General features: G+C 39.9%; 2 protein-coding genes across 5 annotated transcripts; one reads left to right on the top strand and one right to left on the bottom strand.

Moving 5' to 3' along the window:
- Window positions 1-59: 59 nt before the first annotated feature.
- Window positions 60-15,006, top strand: phrf1 (PHD and ring finger domains 1). Of its 4 annotated transcripts, none has more exons than XM_058408133.1 (18): window positions 60-193; window positions 869-1,027; window positions 2,174-2,287; window positions 2,547-2,731; window positions 2,822-2,905; window positions 3,272-3,405; window positions 5,284-5,375; window positions 5,530-5,696; window positions 6,474-6,606; window positions 6,772-6,881; window positions 7,114-7,307; window positions 7,522-7,647; window positions 8,139-8,293; window positions 8,636-11,413; window positions 11,809-11,891; window positions 12,621-12,764; window positions 13,043-13,171; window positions 13,311-15,006. In XM_058408133.1, the coding sequence occupies exons 2-18, from the start codon at window positions 934-936 to the stop codon at window positions 13,461-13,463; spliced, it is 4,875 nt and encodes a 1,624-aa protein (XP_058264116.1). In that variant the 5' UTR covers window positions 60-193; window positions 869-933; the 3' UTR covers window positions 13,464-15,006. The 4 variants fall into 4 exon arrangements, with proteins under 4 accessions (XP_058264116.1, XP_058264119.1, XP_058264117.1 ...); XM_058408136.1 differs by having other exon boundaries at window positions 5,530-5,678; XM_058408134.1 differs by having other exon boundaries at window positions 99-668.
- On the bottom strand, window positions 14,606-21,045 carry irf7 (interferon regulatory factor 7). Its single transcript, XM_058408137.1, has 9 exons — window positions 20,913-21,045; window positions 20,611-20,764; window positions 18,479-18,644; window positions 18,322-18,395; window positions 18,120-18,171; window positions 17,391-17,546; window positions 16,804-17,196; window positions 15,687-15,802; window positions 14,606-15,597 (listed from the first exon to the last, which is right to left on the bottom strand). Exons 1-9 carry the CDS (start codon window positions 20,927-20,929, stop codon window positions 15,448-15,450), a joined length of 1,278 nt encoding a protein of 425 aa, XP_058264120.1. The 5' UTR covers window positions 20,930-21,045; the 3' UTR covers window positions 14,606-15,447.
- Between the last annotated feature and the right edge of the window lie 216 nt (window positions 21,046-21,261).

The raw sequence follows: 21,261 nt of genomic DNA on the forward strand, positions 1-21,261 counted from the left end.
AAAGCGAGAGCGAGAGAGAGAGAGAGAGAGTTTCAGGTGAAATGTGCGCTGTATCTTTAAGCGTTACTGTGATTTGAGTGCCTTCCGCCATTTCCGTCTCTTCTGTGCAGCCGGTAGCGTCTGTCACTCCAAACCCCAAACCGTGTGTGTGGAGTTCAAAATACACTAATAAAGTCACACACAGCCGTATAGGGTAGGTGCACACAACTTGGACACTCACTTACAACAGTGTATAAAGACATGCATGCGTTTAACAAACCACAGTTTGGGCCAGAACGTGCAGAACGTGGCTCGGTCCATAAATAAAGCGAGTCTAGCAGAGGAGTTAAAATTAGCCCGAGTGTAGAAGGGCAAAGCTAGCATAGCATAGCATAGCATAGCACTTTGGCTAATAACAATTAGCCGTTCTGTTACATAAGAGTTCAAGCACTGCATACAGACAGAAAATCAGTACTTGTTTTTTCTTGTACTAGTTGTCTATTTAGAGTAGTTTAATTCGTGTAATGTAATAATTATTACTTTTGTTTGCAGTGTTGTGTTTTTTTTTGGTGCTTGCGTTGCTTGCCACTCTTCCCACTGTCACTACAGGAATCAAAACAAAGCGTCTAGCTGAAGGAAATGCTTCTACAACCGATGATGTGATGCTTAAAGAGAAGCATGGACTTAATGTAATAAATAAATAAATGTTTGGGTTTTTTTGGTTATTAATAGTCAGCGTGTAAAAATAAAAGAACACTTAAAATGCCTTCTGAATGATCTAACGTTTATTTATGTTAGAATGCATTTACAATAGGTAAGCAGGTATGATGATCACGAGTCAGTCTTCTTGTTTGTGTTATGTTTGTATAACAAGTTTGTTTTTGTCCAGCTCTGAGATACACAGAAGTTTACATCAGCTCTGTTTAAAGCTTGTGGAGTTTCAAATGCTGAGCCATGGATGACGAGGACAGCCAGGATGAGCTGATCAACAAAAACATTTCCTGTGGAAAAGGCAAAAGACCTTCTGCCTCCATTCTCTCTGATGAAGGTATACTTGTATACTCATGGCCACTGATTGTTCAGGTTCTCTGTTCTGAGAGGTACCTTAACTAAAATAGTGTATGCTGAGATGTCTAAAAGGTACTTAAAATGAAAAACCCTTATATACACTGATCAGGCATAACATTATGACCACCTGCCTAATATTGTGTTGGCCCCACTTTTGCTGCCAAAACAGCCCTGACCTGTCGAGGCATGGACTCCACTAGATCCCTGATGGTGTGCTGTGGCATCTGGCACCGAGATGTTAGCAGAAGATCCAAGTATTGAAAGTTGTGAGGTGGGAGCTCCATGGGCCTCACCTTTCAACTTACAGAACTTAAAGAATACTGACCAGGAACACCCCACAAGTGCTGCAGTTTTGGAGATGCTCTTATCCAGTGGTCCAGCCATCACAATTTGGTCCTTGTCAAACTCACTCAAATCCTTACGCTTGCCCATTTTATCTGCTTCTAACACATCAACTTTGAGGACAAGATGTTCACTTGCTGCCCACCTACTAACAGGTGCCATGATGAAGAGATAATCAGTGTTATTCACTTCACCTGTCACTGCTCATTATGTTATGCCTGATCGGTGTATGTGAGCTGCAATGGTTGCAGTCTGACATCTCCAAAGCTCACTGCAGTCTGTAGCCTTCCATTATCGCATGTGCAGTGGTGTAGTTGATGTACATTGAATTAATTTTGTTTTGGTAATTACCCTCATACATTTTTCTGTATATACAGACTCCTCTGAAAGTATTGGAACAGCAATATTCATTCCATTGTTTTTGCTATACATTGAAGTCATTTGGGTTTGAGACCGAAAGGTGAACATGAGATGATGGATCAGAATATCATCTTTTATTTCCTGATAATTAACTTAGAACATGGCACCTTTGGTGGCAGACCACACTGTTGTTTTTTAGATAAGCAAAAGAATAGAAATGGATAGGGAAAAATATAAAAGAATTACAGTACTTTCAGAGGGGATTGTATGTGAGGTATGTTTTTTTTTTAGTAAGGTGCTATTTAATATATTACTGCTGCTGACTTGGCATAGTCCTGAAAGCATGAAAATGTAACCCATATGCTGATGACACCCTGACGTGGTGCATTTATGCTGTTTATGATCTAATGTTTGCACTATTTAGAGGAAGATGGTGATGACTCACATGAGGAAGGTTCAGACAGTGAGGAAGATGATGATTCCCAGGATGGAGAAGAGGACGGTGATGAGGATGAGGATGAGGAAGACGAGAGTGATCGTAAGCACGTGATGATCCAGTTCATATTTTAGCTTAAATTCTGAAATAGTTGTTTGAGTTTTAAGACATTTACAGTGTGCATATGTACTGCTCTGCAATAGTAATTACAATACTCTTTTTTTTATTTAATATAGGTACATTGCACATATCCGCTTCAGATGTACATGGTTTTGTACACCTTAAAGCCCAATAAGCCTGTGTCAGTATGCATGTTATTAACTCTGAATTCTGTCCTTATGTACTGTGCATGTGTTTATAGATGAAGATGGTGTAAAGGAGATGGAGGGAGCAGTAGGGGCACAGCCAACTGATCTTGGGCTGAGTTCAGATGAGGATGCGGAGAAATGCCCTATCTGCCTCAACTCCTTCCATGAGCAGCCGGTAGCCACGCCCCAGAACTGTGAACACTACTTCTGTCTGGACTGCATTCTGGAGTGGGCCAAGGTGAGCACTGTAGGGTCAACAAGCTGCAGGTAGATTACACGCCATCACTTTGGAAGTGAATTTTTTATAATGACAGATTTTCTACTCTAGAATGCCAACTCTTGTCCGGTTGACCGCATAGTCTTCAGTAACATCCTGCTGAGAAAATGCCATGGAGGAAAAGTCCAGAAGACGGTATAGAGCTCAGTACTTATTCTGTATCTTTATTTGATTATTATTGTTAAATATCATGGTGAACAAATGCTGCAAAAAAGGACAAAGAAAATTGTATTTTGGTAGAAATACTTGGACACCTCAGCTGAAAGAAAGCCTAAATACTTTTTTAATATATTTCCATAACTACATGGAAATATTTTTATGGTAAATTATTTATTAATCCTTTATTAATCTATCGCATTTCACAATCATTGTTTGTCTAAAAATCATTGCTATCAGAGTGTGATCTCTTCTTACAGTGAATGTTGGGCTTTAATCAGGTTTATAATGATGATAATAGCAGGTGTAGAAACTCTTTCATTAAAGAGTTGGACCTGTCTGTAGATTACAGTTCAGAGGCCAGTGACAAATCAACAAGAGGAACAGGTGAATGTGGAACTGGAGCAGACCAGCTGTGAGGTGTGCGGAGGGACAGACAGAGAAGATCGCCTGCTGCTCTGTGATGGCTGTGATGCCGGGTGAGACGTCCGTGCTGTAGTTATGTTTGTGTAAGACACTCAGGGTGGGTCAGGTTTAACAGTTAAGGCTTGTAAAACAAATGATCAGAGAATATATATTTTACAAACCAATTTTTATGTAGTTACCATAATGTCCTGAAGGCTGTTGCGATGCAGTAATGTACTCATATCTGCACAACAATTACAGCTTGTTCAGTAAATCATTCTCTTCCTATAGTCTGCTGGAGGCCAAAGTGGTATAAATGCTAATTTTAGGCCAAAAATAGTTGGTGTTACTGCATGCAAGAAAATCAGTGACATACCTGTAAAAAAAATGAATGGGTTAAGGCTCTTTCCATTTATATTGGTATCTAAGATACACTATATTGCCAAAAGTATTCGCTCACCCATCCAAATAATCAGAATCAGCTGTTCCAATCACTTCCATGGCCACAGGTGTATAAAATCAAGCACCTAGGCATGCAGACTGTTTTTACAAACATTTGTGAAAGAATGGGTCGCTCTCAGGAGCTCAGTGAATTCCAGCGTGGAACTGTGATAGGATGCCACCTGTGCAACAAATCCAGTCATGAAATTTCCTCGCTCCTAAATATTCCACAGTCAACTGTCAGCTGTATTATAAGAACGTGGAAGTGTTTGGGAACGACAGCAACTCAGCCACGAAGTGGTAGGCCACGTAAACTGACGGAGCGGGGTCAGCGGATGCTGAGGCGCATAGTGCGAAGAGGTCACCAACTTTCTGCAGAGTCAATCGCTACAGACCTCCAAACTTCATGTGGCCTTCAGATTAGCTCAAGAACAGTGCGCAGAGAGCTTCATGGAATGGGTTTCCATGGCCGAGTAGCTGCATCCAAGCCATACATCACCAAGTGCAATGCAAAGCGTCGGATGCAGTGGTGTAAAGCACGCCGCCACTGGACTCTAGAGCAGTGGAGACGCGTTCTCTGGAGTGACGAATCGCGCTTCTCCATCTGGCAATCTGATGGACGAGTCTGGGTTTGGCGGTTGCCAGGAGAACAGTACTTGTCTGACTGCATTGTGCCAAGTGTAAAGTTTGGTGGAGGGGGGATTATGGTGTGGGGTTGTTTTTCAGGAGCTGGGCTTGGCCCCTTAGTTCCAGTGAAAGGAACTCTGTATGCTTCAGCATACCAAGGCATTTTGGACAATTCCATGCTCCCAACTTTGTGGGAACAGTTTGGAGCTGGCCCCTTCCTCTTCCAACATGACTGTGCACTAGTGCACAAAGCAAGGTCCATAAAGACATGGATGACAGAGTCTGGTGTGGATGAACTTGACTGGCCTGCACAGAGTCCTGACCTCAACCCGATAGAACACCTTTGGGATGAATTAGAGCGGAGACTGAGAGCCAGGCCTTCTTGTCCAACATCAGTGTGTGACCTCACAAATGCGCTTCTGGAAGAATAGTCAAAAATTCCCATAAACACACTCCTAAACCTTGTGGACAGCCTTCCCAGATGAGTTGAAGCTGTTATAGCTGCAAAGGGTGGACCGACGTCATATTGAACCCTATGGATTGGGAATGGGATGTCACTTAAGTTCATATGCGAGTCAAGGCAGGTGAGCGAATACTTTTGGCAATATAGTGTATGTCAACATACTGAAATAAAAACCCACATGTAATAACTGAATTTAAATGCTTTAAAATATCTTTAAAAATGATTTTTAATAATATGTATTGGTATTGCTGTAAGCATTAATGATGTCCTAAATATTTTTATGCATAAGTATGTTTTAACTGTTTTAGATGATTAAATTCTTCTTCTTCAAAAAAAGGCACAATCGATACTGCTGAATCTTAGTGTTTTGTAAAGTACTACAGTGTATATCACAGACTTTTCTGATGCTCTCCTCTTAAAGGTATCATATGGAGTGTTTAACACCTCCCCTGGATGCTGTGCCTGTGGAGGAATGGTTTTGCCCAGAATGTGCACCAAACAACCGCAACAGAAGTAATAAGCCAAATTTTACCAATAGTTTTATTTCCTGTTGTTCCTTTCAATCTGTTGTACAAGTAATACAGTTATAGTATCTAATAGTAGCAATTTTAAAACATGTATTCTTGTGACTGCCTCACTACAAAAAGCCCTTTTCTTTTGGTTTCAGGGGAAGCGCGGTTGAGTGAGGAGGAGGAGAGCAGTCTTCCTACCACCAGCCGCTCTCGGCCATCAGGCGCCAGACCCATGCGTGCAATTGCACGGACGCAGCACAGCGAGAGAGTCCGAGCCAACGTCAACAGACACCGTATCACACAGGCACGCACTGCTGCACAGGTTTGCATGACGCTTATGTCTGGCTCTCTAACATACTGGTGCACTCTTTGATTTTTTGAGGTGAACTGTTGGCTGTTGTCAGTTTCCTCAAAAACATCACATTCTCAACACTCTGGAGCTCTTTGCCTGCTAACACAAACTTAGATGGTAGAAACTAATCTCTAAATTTAATTCTAAATCTTTAATTGTTATGAGTTGTGATGGCCTGTCACATATCTTGGAGATCCGCCTTATACATGGCACAGTTTCCTGAAATCATCATAAAGTTATGATCTCCTTAACAAGCAGAGAAATTTTCAATGCAGTGCACTCTCTAGCATTTTTAATTATTGAAGTGACTCTGAAGTGCTTTGTGCTTGTAATGGTTGTTGTACAATGAATCAAATGAACCATGTGAACACCTTTAAAGCTCTTGCTGTGGAGTGTTTCTACATAAATATCACTTAGGCATGTAAAAACAGCACGCTGTACTAGTTAGTGATACCAGTGATATCAAAAATCCTTGAGTAATCTTGAGTTCCATCTATTAACTGTTGCCATGTGAACATCAGGGTTAGACACTAGTATATAGAAATGAATCTCTGTGGAATGGACTAAGGCACGATATTTTATTAATAGTTTGTATATTGGTGGTGTGGGTTTTCCTTGTGTCTGTTTGCATAATTAGAGAGACATGTATAAAACATCATGATTGAGTGCTGCAGTGTAGCATGCCTACCTGAATTCCTATATTCCTATATCCTGAGTGATGCTGTATTGATTTTCTTGCCATTTCAGCTTGCACCTCAGTACCTGATGCAGTCCACCTGGCTGGATGAAACCATCAATGCTGTAGTTGCTGGTCTTAACACAGCCGTGTATGTGAGGGACTTAACGCCCCGCCGAAGAGCTCGCAGGAGACGCAGGAGAGGTAGCTAATAAAATTGGGAATCATCAGCATGGCTTGTATCTGTTTGTCCCTGTAATGCTATGATCTTTGATGTGATTTTATATTTGATCCTTTATTACATGCTTCTATGGTGAATATATTACTTAATATTACCATTAACTTATGCAATTTATATCTTTAATATAGCTCCAAGAAAGAAAGCCATAAAAGAAGGGAAGGACATTAAGAGTAAAACCTCAACCACAAAAGTGAAAAGGCGGAAACGTAAAGTGAGGAGAACGAAATTAAGAAAGGCGGTATGTTGGGGCCTGTTTCTCGATAACCTCAGGGGCGTCTTTTAATATTTGTTCTGCAGCCAAAGTTACGATAACGTCCATTTTCTCAGATTACAAGTACAGTAACTGCTAGGCTTCTTTCTGTAATTTTTAAAAACTGAGAGAGGATTAATGCTCATATTGATATTAATATTGGACCTCTATGCTCTTAGCACCCCTGTTGTACTCATATGACTTCGTTTTGTCCTCTCAGGTGGCAAAAAAGAAGACCACAGCTCAGGGCCGCATTGCACATAATCTGGGCATAAAGAAACCCAGTCGCAGCTCTTCTATCCCCTCTGTATACCGTCCATGCGAGCAAACACTAGGCAGCATGAGAGCGGACATCGGGGCAGCATCCCTTTCCATTTATGGAGACCCCTTTGATCTCGATCCCTTTGACAGTGGGTGAGTTTATGACGTTACCTTTAAATGAGTTTAGATGAAATCCAGCATTAAGATTTTGTCACGTATTCATGACATGAGTGGTTGTTTATTTTCTATTTTATCTGGTTTAAAATAGCTTTCATTTAAAAGTTTATAGATTCACCTTGTCAGTTTTGCTCCCATGGCAATATAAAAGTATTCTTTTAGGCCTAAAGAATGAATTTCTGTTTTTCAGGGATGAGGAGATGGAGCAGTCTCCAGTTCAGCCTTCTTTGTTGGAAGCGAAACGGCGGGGTTTGTCCCGTTCTGCTCTGCGATCACACCAGCCTGTGGCCAGACCCATACTTGGTGGGTTGTCCAGGTAATCAGCACACATCTATTTGTTTCCACATATATATATATATATATATATATATATATATATATATATATATATATATATATAAATAAAAAAAAAAAAAGAGATCTTAGAGAGAAAAGAGAACATTTTGGTAACATTATGATAAATTTCTTTAAATAAATAAAAGGTTATTAAGCCTATTGCTGAATATTGTACTCATTTCAAGCTTTAAATTGTCTTTTCCTGTTGCCATGAGTAAATATGTTATCTAGTTAATCCTATATTTGCATGGGAGTATACAGTTTATCCATGTGCAAGTATATGACATTTGTCTTGTTTTGATAATGTAGGTTGGTGTTGTGGTGAAAAGCTAAAGATGTGAGAACATTTTGAATCAGCTTATTAAATATTTGCCTGCATGAATACCTGCCTGGAGTACAGGATGACCATGATATTGCTGTGTGTATAGATTATTCATATCCCTCTGTGACCTGTGTGTGGTTGGTTAACAGGCGAGGACATGGTATCCCTCAGGTGGAGGAGGTGGCTGAAGCCGCACCAGTCCCAGACTTGCTGGGAAGTATCCTCAGCGGCCAAAGCTTGCTGCTGATGGACAGCTCTGATGTGGTTATCAACAGAGATGGCTCTCTTAAAGCCCCCAAACCTGGTAAGTTTTTCATTTATTCATATATAATCTTAGGTTTTAACTAACTACAATAATCAAATAAATACAAAATATTTGACATTGTAGTTGTTGGTTCCACCTTGAGCTGGTTATGCAGTATGTTTACTGAATCATCCTATCCCTGTTTATGTGGTTATCTTCAGTATTTCAGGGAGCATGCTGTTCTATGTGCATGAAGTGCATTGAAAGAACACAAATTATTATAAACAGTGACAGCGTCACTATTTCATGATCACAATGACAGTATAAATCTCTGAACAGTCTAATTCTATGCTGTGTAATGTTACATTATGGCCTGAGAATCTCTCATTGTTCATCTTTTAGCCTGTTTGTCATCCGCAAGGAGCAGCATCACGGGAAGCTCTGCTTTAGAACGGACACCTTCCACAGGAGCAGCCGAATTTCACTCCATCACAGAGTCTGCACCTTGCACCAGCCCTTCAACAAACTCATCACAAAGTTCATTACGGCTTGATCCTTCCAGCGTAACACATTCAACACCCTGCCCATCCGTTTCCCATGCACCTCCATCTGTTCTCGAACACCCACGCTTATCTACACCTCTTCCACGCAGGCCAACGCCCACAACCTCATCTGGAACTGGTCACAGTCAATTGGGCACCTGTAGCATTAGAGGTCAACCTCCTGTAAGGGTTACAAATGGGGCTCCTGACTCTCAACTTGGAGAGGCGCGAAGTACCATAAACATCCCTGCAAAAAAGCCTCCCCCGAAGCCAGTATGGGTGGATGTGTCTGTGTTGCCAAGAATACCAAAGATTAAAAGAGAAAACAGTTCTGTGCCACATGGCAGCACAGGGAGCAATACCAACAACTTTCCAGAATCTCCCATGACCAGTTTAGCGGGTGACAAAGGCCGGCAAAATTCAGTTGATCAACATCGAGCGAGTGAAAGTAGGCAGGGTAGGCAAATAGATGGCCAGAGGCAAAGACTGGACAGAGCTGTGCCCTCGTCGTCTTTTTCTAACTCTTTCTCTACTCCCTCAACCTCTGCTAGTTTAACATCAAATTCACAGCCTTCCTCTTCTTCTGCTATTAGTTTTCGCATTAGCAGCAGTGGAAACCCATGGCACGCTCGGCGGCTTTCAGTACCTGATCAAGCCCTGCTTGCAAAAGATAAGGGATCTGTGAAGAGAAACAAGAAAGACAAGCAGAAATTGCTGTCATCTTATTCACAGGCTAAAAAGACCTCTGTGGAGAGTGAGGTCTATGATCCCTTTAATCCCACAGGATCTGATGCCTCAGACTCTGAAGATGAGAATGATGAGATGGAAATGAATCTACAAAGCCCACCACCCACTGTACAAACTGTGGGGCCAGATGAAGACACTGAAAATGAAATTAAAACAGAGTCAATGGACTTGGATTTGCCTGTGAACGATGAAATGTCTGGAATGAAAGTGAAAGTTAAAAAGGAGCCAGCCTCTCCCAATGATGACTCGTGGTCATCACCTTCTCATCAGCCAGTCACCCTTCTTGCGGATTTTGCAGCATACACTGGAAGCCCTGTGGTCTCTGATGCTGACAAGAGTGGAAATACCCCAGCTCTGCATCATTCCAGATCTAGCTCACCCTCCAGTCACCACAGTGACCAAAAGATCAAGATGGAGCTTAAGTCTGAACCAGATCTTGAACCAGCTCCAGTGAAATCTCCAGGTGTGTTTCAGGTAACCAAAGGGAATGGGTTTACACATGAGCTGTCATCGAAATCAGGAGGTTCTGATATAAATCACAAGAGTGAGAAGAAAGAAATAAGATTACCATGTGCTAGTTCAGGAGAGGAGAAGAGGTCACACTGTGTTTCCAACAGCCCTCCTTTCAAAGCCTCTGAACGAGTCGATAAACAGAAGAAACACTCACGTCCCGAAGACAGAAGGCGGTCACGGTCTAGATCTCCACGCCGCAGACGGTCTCGGTCAAGATCTAGAGAGCGGAGCCGCTTACAAGACAGGAGGCGTTCAACACGCTCCAGCAGCAGTGAAAGCTCAAGGAATAGAAGAAAAAAGCACGAGAGCCGTGACCGCTATGACAGTAGAGAGAAAGAGGGACCGAAAAGGTCCAAGAAGAAAAGATACTCTCATTCACGGTCAAGGTCTCGATCTAGATCCAGATCAAGGTCCAGAGAGAGGAGGAGAGAGAGACCATGTTCATATAGTTCTTCCTCAAGATCAAGGGATAGAAATGAAATAATATCAAAAAGGAAAAGGTCTAGATCAACGTCTAGAGACCAGAGGCGGAGAGAGAATGTCTCAGAAGGCCCTCACCATAGAGAACGGCACACTGACAAAAGTACAGCATCCGCTTCTGCTGAGGAAAAGGAGCCGACTCGCAGTGTAGACAGAAACGCAATCTTAGTGAAGAAAGAGTCACCGAAAGGACATGATGAATTTGACGCTACACTTTCGGTCGTTTCAGTTAAAAAGGAGACTGATTCCAGTAGTCAAGGGAGTTCACAATTAATCGAAGAGTCAGGTACGCAAATTTTAGAGGATGTTCTTTCGATTAGTGTGTCACACAAATCACATGAATCCAAACCTATTGAAATCAAAGAAGAAAAAGACTCTCCACTTAGTAAGATTAAAGAGTCCCAGCTGCAAGAAGATCAACTGCCAAAACAGATCAAGGTAGAGCAGTTTTGGCCTGGTTATGAGGACTCCTCCAGTGATGATGATGATGCTCTCGTGATTAATTTATCCTCACCTGGCCCTGCACCTACTGATGAAAAGTTGACTGACTGTGAATCAGCAAACCTGGCTGTGGTTCCAAAGGAGGAGATGGAGGAAGAACCTCTGCAAGCATCGTGTCCAGTAAAACAAGAACCAGCAGACTCCTCAGATGAAGAGATCAATGTGGATTATTTGATTGACAACTTGGACTTTATTAAGAAGGAGATGAAGGATGAGCCAGTAGCTAATGCTGCAGGTGCTCTGGAGCCCCAGGCCGATATGGGCAAGGAGTCAGCAGGGGTTAAACAGGAGACCGAGTCAGTGTTAGTAATAGCAGGCACCAAAGCCAAATCACAGGGTAAACGAGTCACTTGGAATATACAAGAACCTGTGGTGTCCCAGCCAGACAAAATGAGCAGTGAGTAAATCATTATTTATTTAGCGTTCATAGAGATTTGCAGAATTGTACTCTCAATTGTGTTTTAATGAGCAGGGAAACTACAAAGCTGGGTTGTCTCTTATTCTGATTTTGTATGATGGGTATTAGGATTTCGGTCTCATTTAGACATGTTTGACAATGCAGTACTAAATGGAAAGTTTATGGCCATTAAAGTAGCACATTTTTGATAGTTTAGAGGTGCTACAAAAGTTTAAATTAGTGACTGCCATAGAAAGATGTTTGAACTGGTTCACAGGAAACAAAGTGATACAGAGTGGGGCTTTTGGAAACTTTTTAGCCAGGAAATGTCTATAATAGGGAATTATATTAAAGTGTTGTGGTAATTTCTTTATTTTTTTGCTTGTCACTTTCAGAGCTTGCACTATTCAAGTTGAAACTGAAGCAGGAAGGGTCCCGTAAAGCCGCTTCATCCTCCTCCATGCAGATCACCGGCCAGGTACAATAATGTTCCTCTGCCTCCCTCTCCATATCTTAATACCATAACAGTCCATCAGCGCTGAAGTGTTGAGTGTGTACATGCATATGACAGTCTCAGGGTGGCAGCAGACAGCGTCGTAAGTCACTCTTGTGAGTTTTGAGTCTGGTGTGTCCCTTCTGTCCGCTGCTTTGGAGAGCGAAGCTGCTGTCGTGTGACTGAAACTGAAAGTAAGCCACAGGGCTTTCAGTGGAAATGAAAGTGAAGAGCTGGGAAATCATAACTATTCAGGAATAACAGTGACCTTTTAGGAACTGCTCATTTGCAGCATTTTACAGTTTGGCACAGATTATACGCCTGCAGTTCTCAATCTGTTGCTACACATGCAGAGATTTTTTATGTTCTTTTCAGCAGTAGTCAGAATATTTTAATATTATGACTCATACCTTTTTGATGTCTGGGAATTTCCGTCTCGTTTATATATCTACCTACACAGCGTAATGCAGTGCAGTGATTGGTTAATAAAGCAGACTATTAGTTTTTTAATTAGAGAGCTCAAGGTGTTAGAGAGATGTTTTGATTTCTCAGTGTATCTGTTACGTGAACATTATATTCACTACCAGCATCTGCACACGTAATGTCATTGTAAGCGTGAATACAATACTTTTAATCCATTGTAAATAGCAACCTTTGTAAATAGTAAAGCTCAGCAATCATAAATCACCACCATGTTTTTCTTCTTTATCCCAGGTGGCAGCTGCTGTCCAGGGTGGGTCTAAAGCAGCAGCCATGAGCATCAGTTCTCCAGCACTGGAAGGGAGGTCGAACTCTAGCCAGGAGAAATCAAAATCTCGCAAAGAGGAGCTGTTGCAGAATCCTGATCAGAAAGACAAGGTGTGTGTGCACACTGAGTAGGATTTTACAAGGTATAGAGTAGAAGGATGGAGGAGGGGTTCGGTTTTAAATCATTACATTAATATAACACCAGACACCAACTTTGCTTTGTGGTACATGAAAACGAAGACACATTTACAGTAAAAGAATAAAATTATATTTTATATTTGGCTTGGACTTACTTATATTTATTGTTAGGAGTTAATGCACTCTATGGGCTTTAGAAATATAGTGGTACCAAGTATTTAGTGTGTAAACCTTTTATTTCACTACCCTAGTACATGAAGAAGCTTCATATGCAAGAACGGGCCATTGAGGAGGTGAAGCTGGCCATCAAACCCTTTTATCAGAAAAGGGACATAACAAAGGAGGAGTACAAAGAGATCTTGCGCAAGGCTGTCCAGAAGGTATGCAGTATTCATTTTAGTGGTTTTCTCTACTATTGTTGGGATCTCTGAATCATATGCAACAGTAAACCACATGACTTCCTCAGAATCTGATTTACTATTATTTTAAGTAACTTTGCTTCCGCCTTTTGTGTACCAGGTGTGTCACAGCAAGAGTGGTGAAATTAATCCAGTGAAGGTAGCCAACCTGGTAAAGGCATATGTGGATAAGTACAAACATGCCAGGAAACACCGTAAAGCTGAAGAGAAGCAGAGTGCTGAAGGCCACAAAGATTCAGAGACTCCTGGCTGATCAGTAAAGTCAATACACACCCTTCTATTAGTTCAACTTCTCTAAAGGGTCGTCCATTTCAAACTGAATTTAATTCGTCGTATTCTTTGCGAGAGTTTCTGACCTCTGTAAAGCTACGCAAGTAAGGAATTATTGGTCTGGGATGAACAAAAACATTTTACAGTGTGGGTGTGTCATGGAAGTATGGTATGCCTTTAAGCATTTTATACACTATTGTTGATGATGGTATAGGATTTTTTTGGTCTTTGTCAACCGGATCTGTTTTGAAATGTCTGATGAATCTATGTTACCAAGCAAATGCAAATCATTTAAAATTGCACCACCGAAGCTGCTCCTTTTTCAGTGTCCTGCTGTCATTAATACTTTGAGAACTGGAAAAAAATGACCTTTTCAGATTAACAGTTGTTCAGTATAACAGAATTTAGATATCGATAGTGTAGATGTATATTTAGCACACAGGGCTTGCTAGATATTCAAATCTGAAAATGTACACACCGGATTTTGTCATTACGGTCAGTGTCCAGACTAGCTTCAGGATGGCTGGTGTTTCAGGTGTCACATGGTATTTCTTTTTTTTTACAGTGGAAAAAGTCCTGCCTAGTTTTCCATGACCATAGAATGTCTGCGAAGAAATGTTTTGTAAATTCTTACAATCACTAGAGAGACTATTATAGTATTAATGTCACTGTCCAGCCTTTGCTGATTTTAGACTAGTATCACCATCACAAATAAATCTTTTTTTGGTCTTTCCTTTTAAGATTCTTTTACAGCAAATAAAGAGAAGACTTTATATACAAGATCGAGGAACACTGTAAGAATAGTGTATGATTACTCAGTGGAAGTTTCAGTTAACCTAAAAAATCTTTTGATTATATTACTTAAACCATATAGAAATTGTTTAACAAGCCGTATAAAAATGATGTATTTAGATCGTTTATCTAACATGATCGTTACCTCCATTAATTGTTTTCCCCTTCATTGTTTCTGTTGTATATTGCCTGAAAGTTGATTTGCCAATTATATATTTATGTTTTTGTACAGAGATTTTAAGTGTAAGAGAAGACAGAGAGTTGTGCTATAGGGTGTCTTGGGAATAAAGTGTCTTGAACATTTATTCCTATAAAATAACTGACAGATTCGTCTTTGGGACAGAGGGAGGATCTTTTTTTAACAAGGTGCTTGTTTATTTATTTAATTCTATGGTGTGTGTTTAATTTTAGCATCAGTCATTTGAAATCGGTGAAAATTATGGCAGAGTATATTCATATAGTTTTTTTTTTTTCCCCCCATTTACTTCCCCTGTTTTGACTGGTAACTGCATTTAAAGACAGAATTAGTCTAATAGGCTTATAGAAGCAGGAAATAATGGTTTCATAGTTGATGAAGGCAGACTGTTGATCCTCCTTGTGTGAAATGTGCTGCCTTAATATTATTATTATTACTGATGGGATTGTACTTGATTCTCCTTGTGAACAGGAGAATCCATTCTGCTGATTTGTAAATACCTTTCTTTAACAATTTATTTAATAAAAATGAAAACAAAGGTTTCTTGAAGTTTCCATACCTACATGTAAACTTTAATGAGATTTGTTAGACTAAGGTATACATTTTTTTATTGTTCACATGGCAAGCTCTAATAAAAAGAAGCTTTTTTATGTAACAGATAAGAAATCCTTATAAATATAGCCCTTTGGGCAGAGTATTTTTTAAAATTCGATAAAATACATTAAAAATGCTTAAGCATAGTTGTCACTGACAGCGAAAGGGAGTAAAGCATTGATAAAAATCAAATGGAATAAAAGTTATTTTCAGTTTTTGGGATACCCAAGGTTACATTTAGTGCACATTGATTATGCATTGCTGCAGCCAGGAAGGTGCTGCATGACAGAAGATGATGAGTGACATCAGTCTACTGGTTGAAACCATGCTTATCAGAAGGAGTGCAGAGAGCTGCAAACGATATCAAGATGAAGCCGAAAAGGCTTTATACAGCTGGAGGTGGTGAGAAAGTGGCTTCAATCAGTTCATACAGACTGTTGTGGGAGAGCTGCAGACTGATGTTATCGTTTTGCAGAGACGATGCTCCCTCCAGCTGTGCTGCCTTATGCAACTCACGACATATCAGGGGCACGACCTGCAAAATAAATGAATAAATAAATAAATATCAAACAAAACTGACACTACATCAGGGCAAATTGTTTCAAGTGAAACAAAGCAGTTTACCTTCACAACAATCAGCTTTCTCTCTACTGGCTTATCATCTGGGAACCTCTCTCCGAAGCACAAATAGATGGTGTACTCTGGAGATCCTCGTCTGTTCTCTTTAAAATCCACGAGATCTGAAATAAAGGTGGAGGCTTAAGAAGCATGCATGATGCTGCTGATAACTATGTATTGTTTATACAGTTTATTGATTTCTATTATAACTATATAAGTTTCTGATTTGCTGGTGTTTGTTATGTACTGAAACACATCTTCAGCATATTTGCACAAACAAGTGCTTTAAAGTTTTAAAAATTCCCTAGGTACTGTAAGCATGTTAGAACTATAACCAACAGTCCTGGTTTGACTGGTTACTGACACTACTGTTTAATGAGAAAAATGAGAAGCAGTAGTGTTTGAGTGTATACAGACTATATATATGACATAGACATGATAACCTGCAGATTCACTTTTAAGGAATACATGTTGGTCAAATAACATCCAGTCCTAAGAATCTTCCCCAAAAATATATATTTCCAAGTATTGTTTCTAACTTAATAGTTTGTTATAGCTCTCTTTACCTAAATACCAATTTCAGTCCTGTCATTTCAGGACTCTACCCATGTCAAGAGATTGTTTTTGCCCACTTTTCCACCGACTGGGTGCACATTTTAGCTAGTTTCATGTGTTGTGCAAAATAATTCTACAGTGATGATCTGATTCTGATCTTTTTCAGAGTGTCTCAGTGCTCCATTGGGCTTGTTAAACAAGTCACACATAGATTTTGACCCTATGCATCCTACAGTCATTGTCCTGGAACACTGGGATATCAATATTATGTTCTTCTTAGACATGAAGCACAAATGGCAAGTTCAGATTTGCCTAGGCCAACAAGTAACATTGTACAATACGTACAATCCTCTGTTAGTGGATGTGATTAGATATTGACCTGGAAGCCTTTGTGAATATAGCAGACTTAATTTACTTCCATTTAATTTATTTTAAAATGCTGGGACAATTTTATTGGGTCTTTCATCAATCCTGGATAATGAATAAGACAATAAAAGACATAATCTTAGATGCTAGTCTACAGATAATTCATTAAGATGTAAATATCTAGTTTCCACTTGTCTTCTACCTTTCCTGTACTTGTCGAAGCTGAAGATCAGTTCATTCTGGTTCTGGTGCAGCTTTTTGGGCTCTGGGTTCTGGATCTCGGCAGGATCGCGGGTGCTTACAAAGACGTTGCACTTGTCCTGGCGGTAACCGTAGATGCCTGAGGAGCAGACCTCCAGGAGCAGACCCCTATTAATGCTGTCCAGGATGCGCTTAGTGTAATAGACCTGTTTGTGATCAGTGAGCTCCTCAGTGCTGGGGAAGGGCACAGAAAAGCCCCTCAGCTCTGACTGATCACACTGTGAGTGGAGCTGAATGTGTGGACCTACAACCTTCCTCTTCAGCATCTCCATTCTCCTGTAGTGAATGGTGATCTCCAGCTCATAAATAGAAGGCAGGATGAAAGGCTGAGGAACTGAAAAGGCACAAGTAGAGAGATTAGAGAATGAGACACTGTGGAACTAATGCATTAGTAAAGTTATGTTTGATTTTCTTTTATATCTATATAATAATATGTGCTTCATGGTGCTAGTATTTGAGTTGATTGACTTGCATATGAGAATGCATATAAATAAGAAACAGAAAAAGTGACTGTTGGCTTTTACATACCTATATTGTAGCTTAGCTGTGATAATATTGGTGCTGAAACAGGCATGTTATTCGGAAGGCAATGCTGCTGCAAAATGGGCATTTGGGGGACGGTGTAGTTGGTGTTGTCTGCTAAGTTTTGGATGGGTTGTTGGTAGTCTGCCCAATATTGTATTTCTAAAAAGCATTTGAAAATATAATTAGCATATTATAGTATTACCCTTGCATACATGTTCCTAAAGAAATACAGTATTTCCTCCTAATCATATTGTAAACCCAGAAGAACTAGTTTGTCTAGTATCCACATACTTTTGGTGATATAGTGTATTTAATGGTATTTAGGCAGAGGTTATCAACTGATATAGCCACCAACATTGGGAAAACAGGCTGTAGTTCTAAACTAGTTCAGCTTTTGTAGCATATCTTGACTTGATGCTTGCCAGAGACAATCACATGCATTGACTGTATGCAAATTATTTATTCTAGGCTGCCCATTGGACCAGAGACGAGCTACAAGTGCTACAAGCTACATTTTTATAATCTGTTAATACCTATACCATTATAGATACAATATCTGAAAGGGTTCTATAATCATTTGACCTGTCTATAGCCATAAACTATTCACTAAAGCTTAAGCATTACAAGGTAACTGTTGTAATGATTCAGTCATGCTTAATCAGACCTCAGCAAGCAAAGTAATCTGAACTTTTGGGAAAGATTTTGGCAAAAGGTGCAATTTTCGAGACGTACCTGTGGGCTGTTGATTTAGATCCAAGGCGTCTATTTGGTTTGGCAGATCATACTGTATTGAAGACAAGATAATGACAATAAATGCACTTTGCGTCATATCTGTTGTATGTATCTGTACATATCTGTTTCTTCAGTAAAGATATTTACTTTACTCTTATAAGAGCAGGCTATATTAATACTGTTAAACTTTTGGGAAACTTACATCCATTTCTTCATATTGATTGTTTGTGAAGTTGTACAGAGGGTCAGTGTTAATGCTTGAGCACTGTTGATGGTCTATGGAAGAAGACAAACATGATTCAGCTTCTTACAAACTAAGGTTAGAGGCTTAATAACTCTGTTAGCATCAGGTCTCTTACTTTCAGGACGGACGATACGGTAGATCTTATGAGGATTCTCCTCCTTGGAGTTGTCACGGATCATCTTGAACTGTGTGAGGCCGTTGAGGGCACAGCGGAAATTGGTCTTCCACTTTGCCTTGTCATTGGGATACTCATTGATCTTGCCACTAACCACAGCCCATTCCTAGACCGGGGAAAATAAGACTCTTTTATATGCCATGCTTATACCAGCAGCATATATGCAACACACACACACTATCATGTCACTGTTGATGCATCAAAGTTTTTAAAAACAGTATTTAACCAAAAATTATAATGTTCTGAAGTCAAATTCTGTATAAAAATGAGATATAAAGTGGACCATTGATGTAGGAGTGATTGATAAACTGGCCAAAAACTGTACACAACAACACTGCACCAGTGAGTGTAGACACAAGACTCGTTTAGTTAATAAATGAACAACTCTGTGTATAGCATGTAATGTGTTTGCAAAAGCTCTGAATAATAATTATTATTAAGTAGAATATAAACACCACAAACCTTCCACATGATGGGAAATACATATATATGTAGTGTGTAATGTATGGTGTCACTCTAAAGCAAAGCAAGTGAGGTATGTGAATCATAGCCAATGGGTCTGAGGTTTGAATTTATTGAAGGTATTATATTTATTATTGAGTTCTGGTCATTTGTGTAATCCAAACCTCAACAACTCATAAACAAGAAGCCTGTAAATAATATCAAATTACACCATATGTTTACTGGTGCTGGAAACTGCATGATAAAAAAAACTCTAGGATTCAAATGAATAGCCAGAGTATTACTTAGTAGTATTATGACATGTGAGATCTCTCAGTACTGGCATCTGAAATCTCTCAGTACTGATATCTGACATCTCTCAGTACTGACATCTGATATCTCTCAGTACTGACATCTCTCAGTACTGACATCTCTCAGTACTGACATCTGACATCTCTCAGTACTGACATCTGATATCTCTCAGTACTGACATCTCTCAGTAATGACATCTGACATCTCTCAGTACTGACATCTCTCAGTACTGACATCTGACATCTCTCAGTACTGACATCTGATATCTCTCAGTACTGACATCTCTCAGTACTGACATCTGATATCTCTCAGTACTGACATCTCTCAGTACTGACATCTGACATCTCTCAGTACTGACATCTGATATCTCTCAGTACTGACATCTCTCAGTAATGACATCTGACATCTCTCAGTACTGACATCTCTCAGTAATGACTTCTGATATCTCTCAGTACTGACATCTGATATCTCTCTACTGACATCTCTCAGTAATGACTTCCGATATCTCTCAGTACTGACATCTGACATCTCTCAGTACTGACATCTGACATCTCTCAGTACTGACATCTCTCAGTAATGACATCTGACATCTCTCAGTACTGACATCTCTCAGTAATGACTTCTGATATCTCTCAGTACTGACATCTCTCAGTACTGACATCTGATATCTCTCTACTGACATCTCTCAGTAATGACTTCCGATATCTCTCAGTACTGACATCTGACATCTCTCAGTACTGACATGTGATATCTCTCAGTACTGATATCTCTCAGTACTGACATCTGAAATCTCTCAGTACTGACATCTGACATCTCTCAGTACTGACATCTGACATCTCTCAGTACAGACATCTGATATCTCTCAGTACAGACACCTGATAGCTCTCAGTACTGACATCTGACATCAGTGTCAGTACTGAATCAGTACATCTTTAAAAGAGAAGGTGTAGCTGCTGTAGCTTTAATCAGCTTTTAGTGCATTAATAAAGCAAGTATCCATGGCAGGAGCCAACATAACAAACTACAACGATACAAGCATTAGGCTTATTACTCAAAATAGGCAATAAACTGACTAATAACTGAAGCCTTTTTTCATGACTGTAATTTCCACTCACAGAACACACTGTACACATTGTATTGAAAGTAAATGTTGTGTTACTGAGCTTTGGATTATCGCATTCATTTCAAGGGATCAGTCCAACTGCTTATTAACTACAACAATGATAGATGTTATAAATCACGATAATGATGCATTGTGTGCTCTTGTTCTGTAAAAAACGCCTCGTGGCTATGCTTCACTTTAGTGTCCAGACACTCACTCGGAAGATTTTGTTATCCTCGTCTCCGCAGTCTTTCCTGGAGTTGTGCTTCCACGGGATGCGGAAGGTGTCCCGGTCGATCATGTGAAGTCCACCGTAATGTCCAGACTGTACTTGCTCTAAGAGCCACTGTCCGAACTGCGGTCGCACTGAGCTGCTCACAACAACAACAACAACAACAACAACATCAATAACAGTAATATCATGTTATTAACGTGTTACGTTGAATGAATACACGCGCACGTTCAGCCTTCATTTACGTATAATACAAGTTAGAACTCGGAAATCCAGCTGCACTCTACCTGTTTATTATCGACATGTTGCTCTAATCCAAGAAGATGAACTGATATTTTGTCAATTCAGAGTAGAGTGTTCACCAACTGACTCCTTGTCGAACCGCAAGTTTATACCCAGAGTGACGCAATAAAAGACTATCGATCCATATTTGGATATCCGGTTGGGAACTTCCTACACGAAACTCATCTAAAATTTCAGTGAAAACTGAAAGACACTTCGAGTCAGCAACAACATTTCGTCATCATTTGATTGACCATGATTATTATTATTATTGATTGATTGATTATTATTATTATTATTATTATTATTATTATTATTATTATTATTATTATTATCACCATGCAGTTGTATACA

This window comes from Hemibagrus wyckioides, linkage group LG14 (assembly GCF_019097595.1).
Source record: "Hemibagrus wyckioides isolate EC202008001 linkage group LG14, SWU_Hwy_1.0, whole genome shotgun sequence".
NCBI classification, from domain to species: Eukaryota; Metazoa; Chordata; class Actinopteri; order Siluriformes; family Bagridae; genus Hemibagrus; species Hemibagrus wyckioides.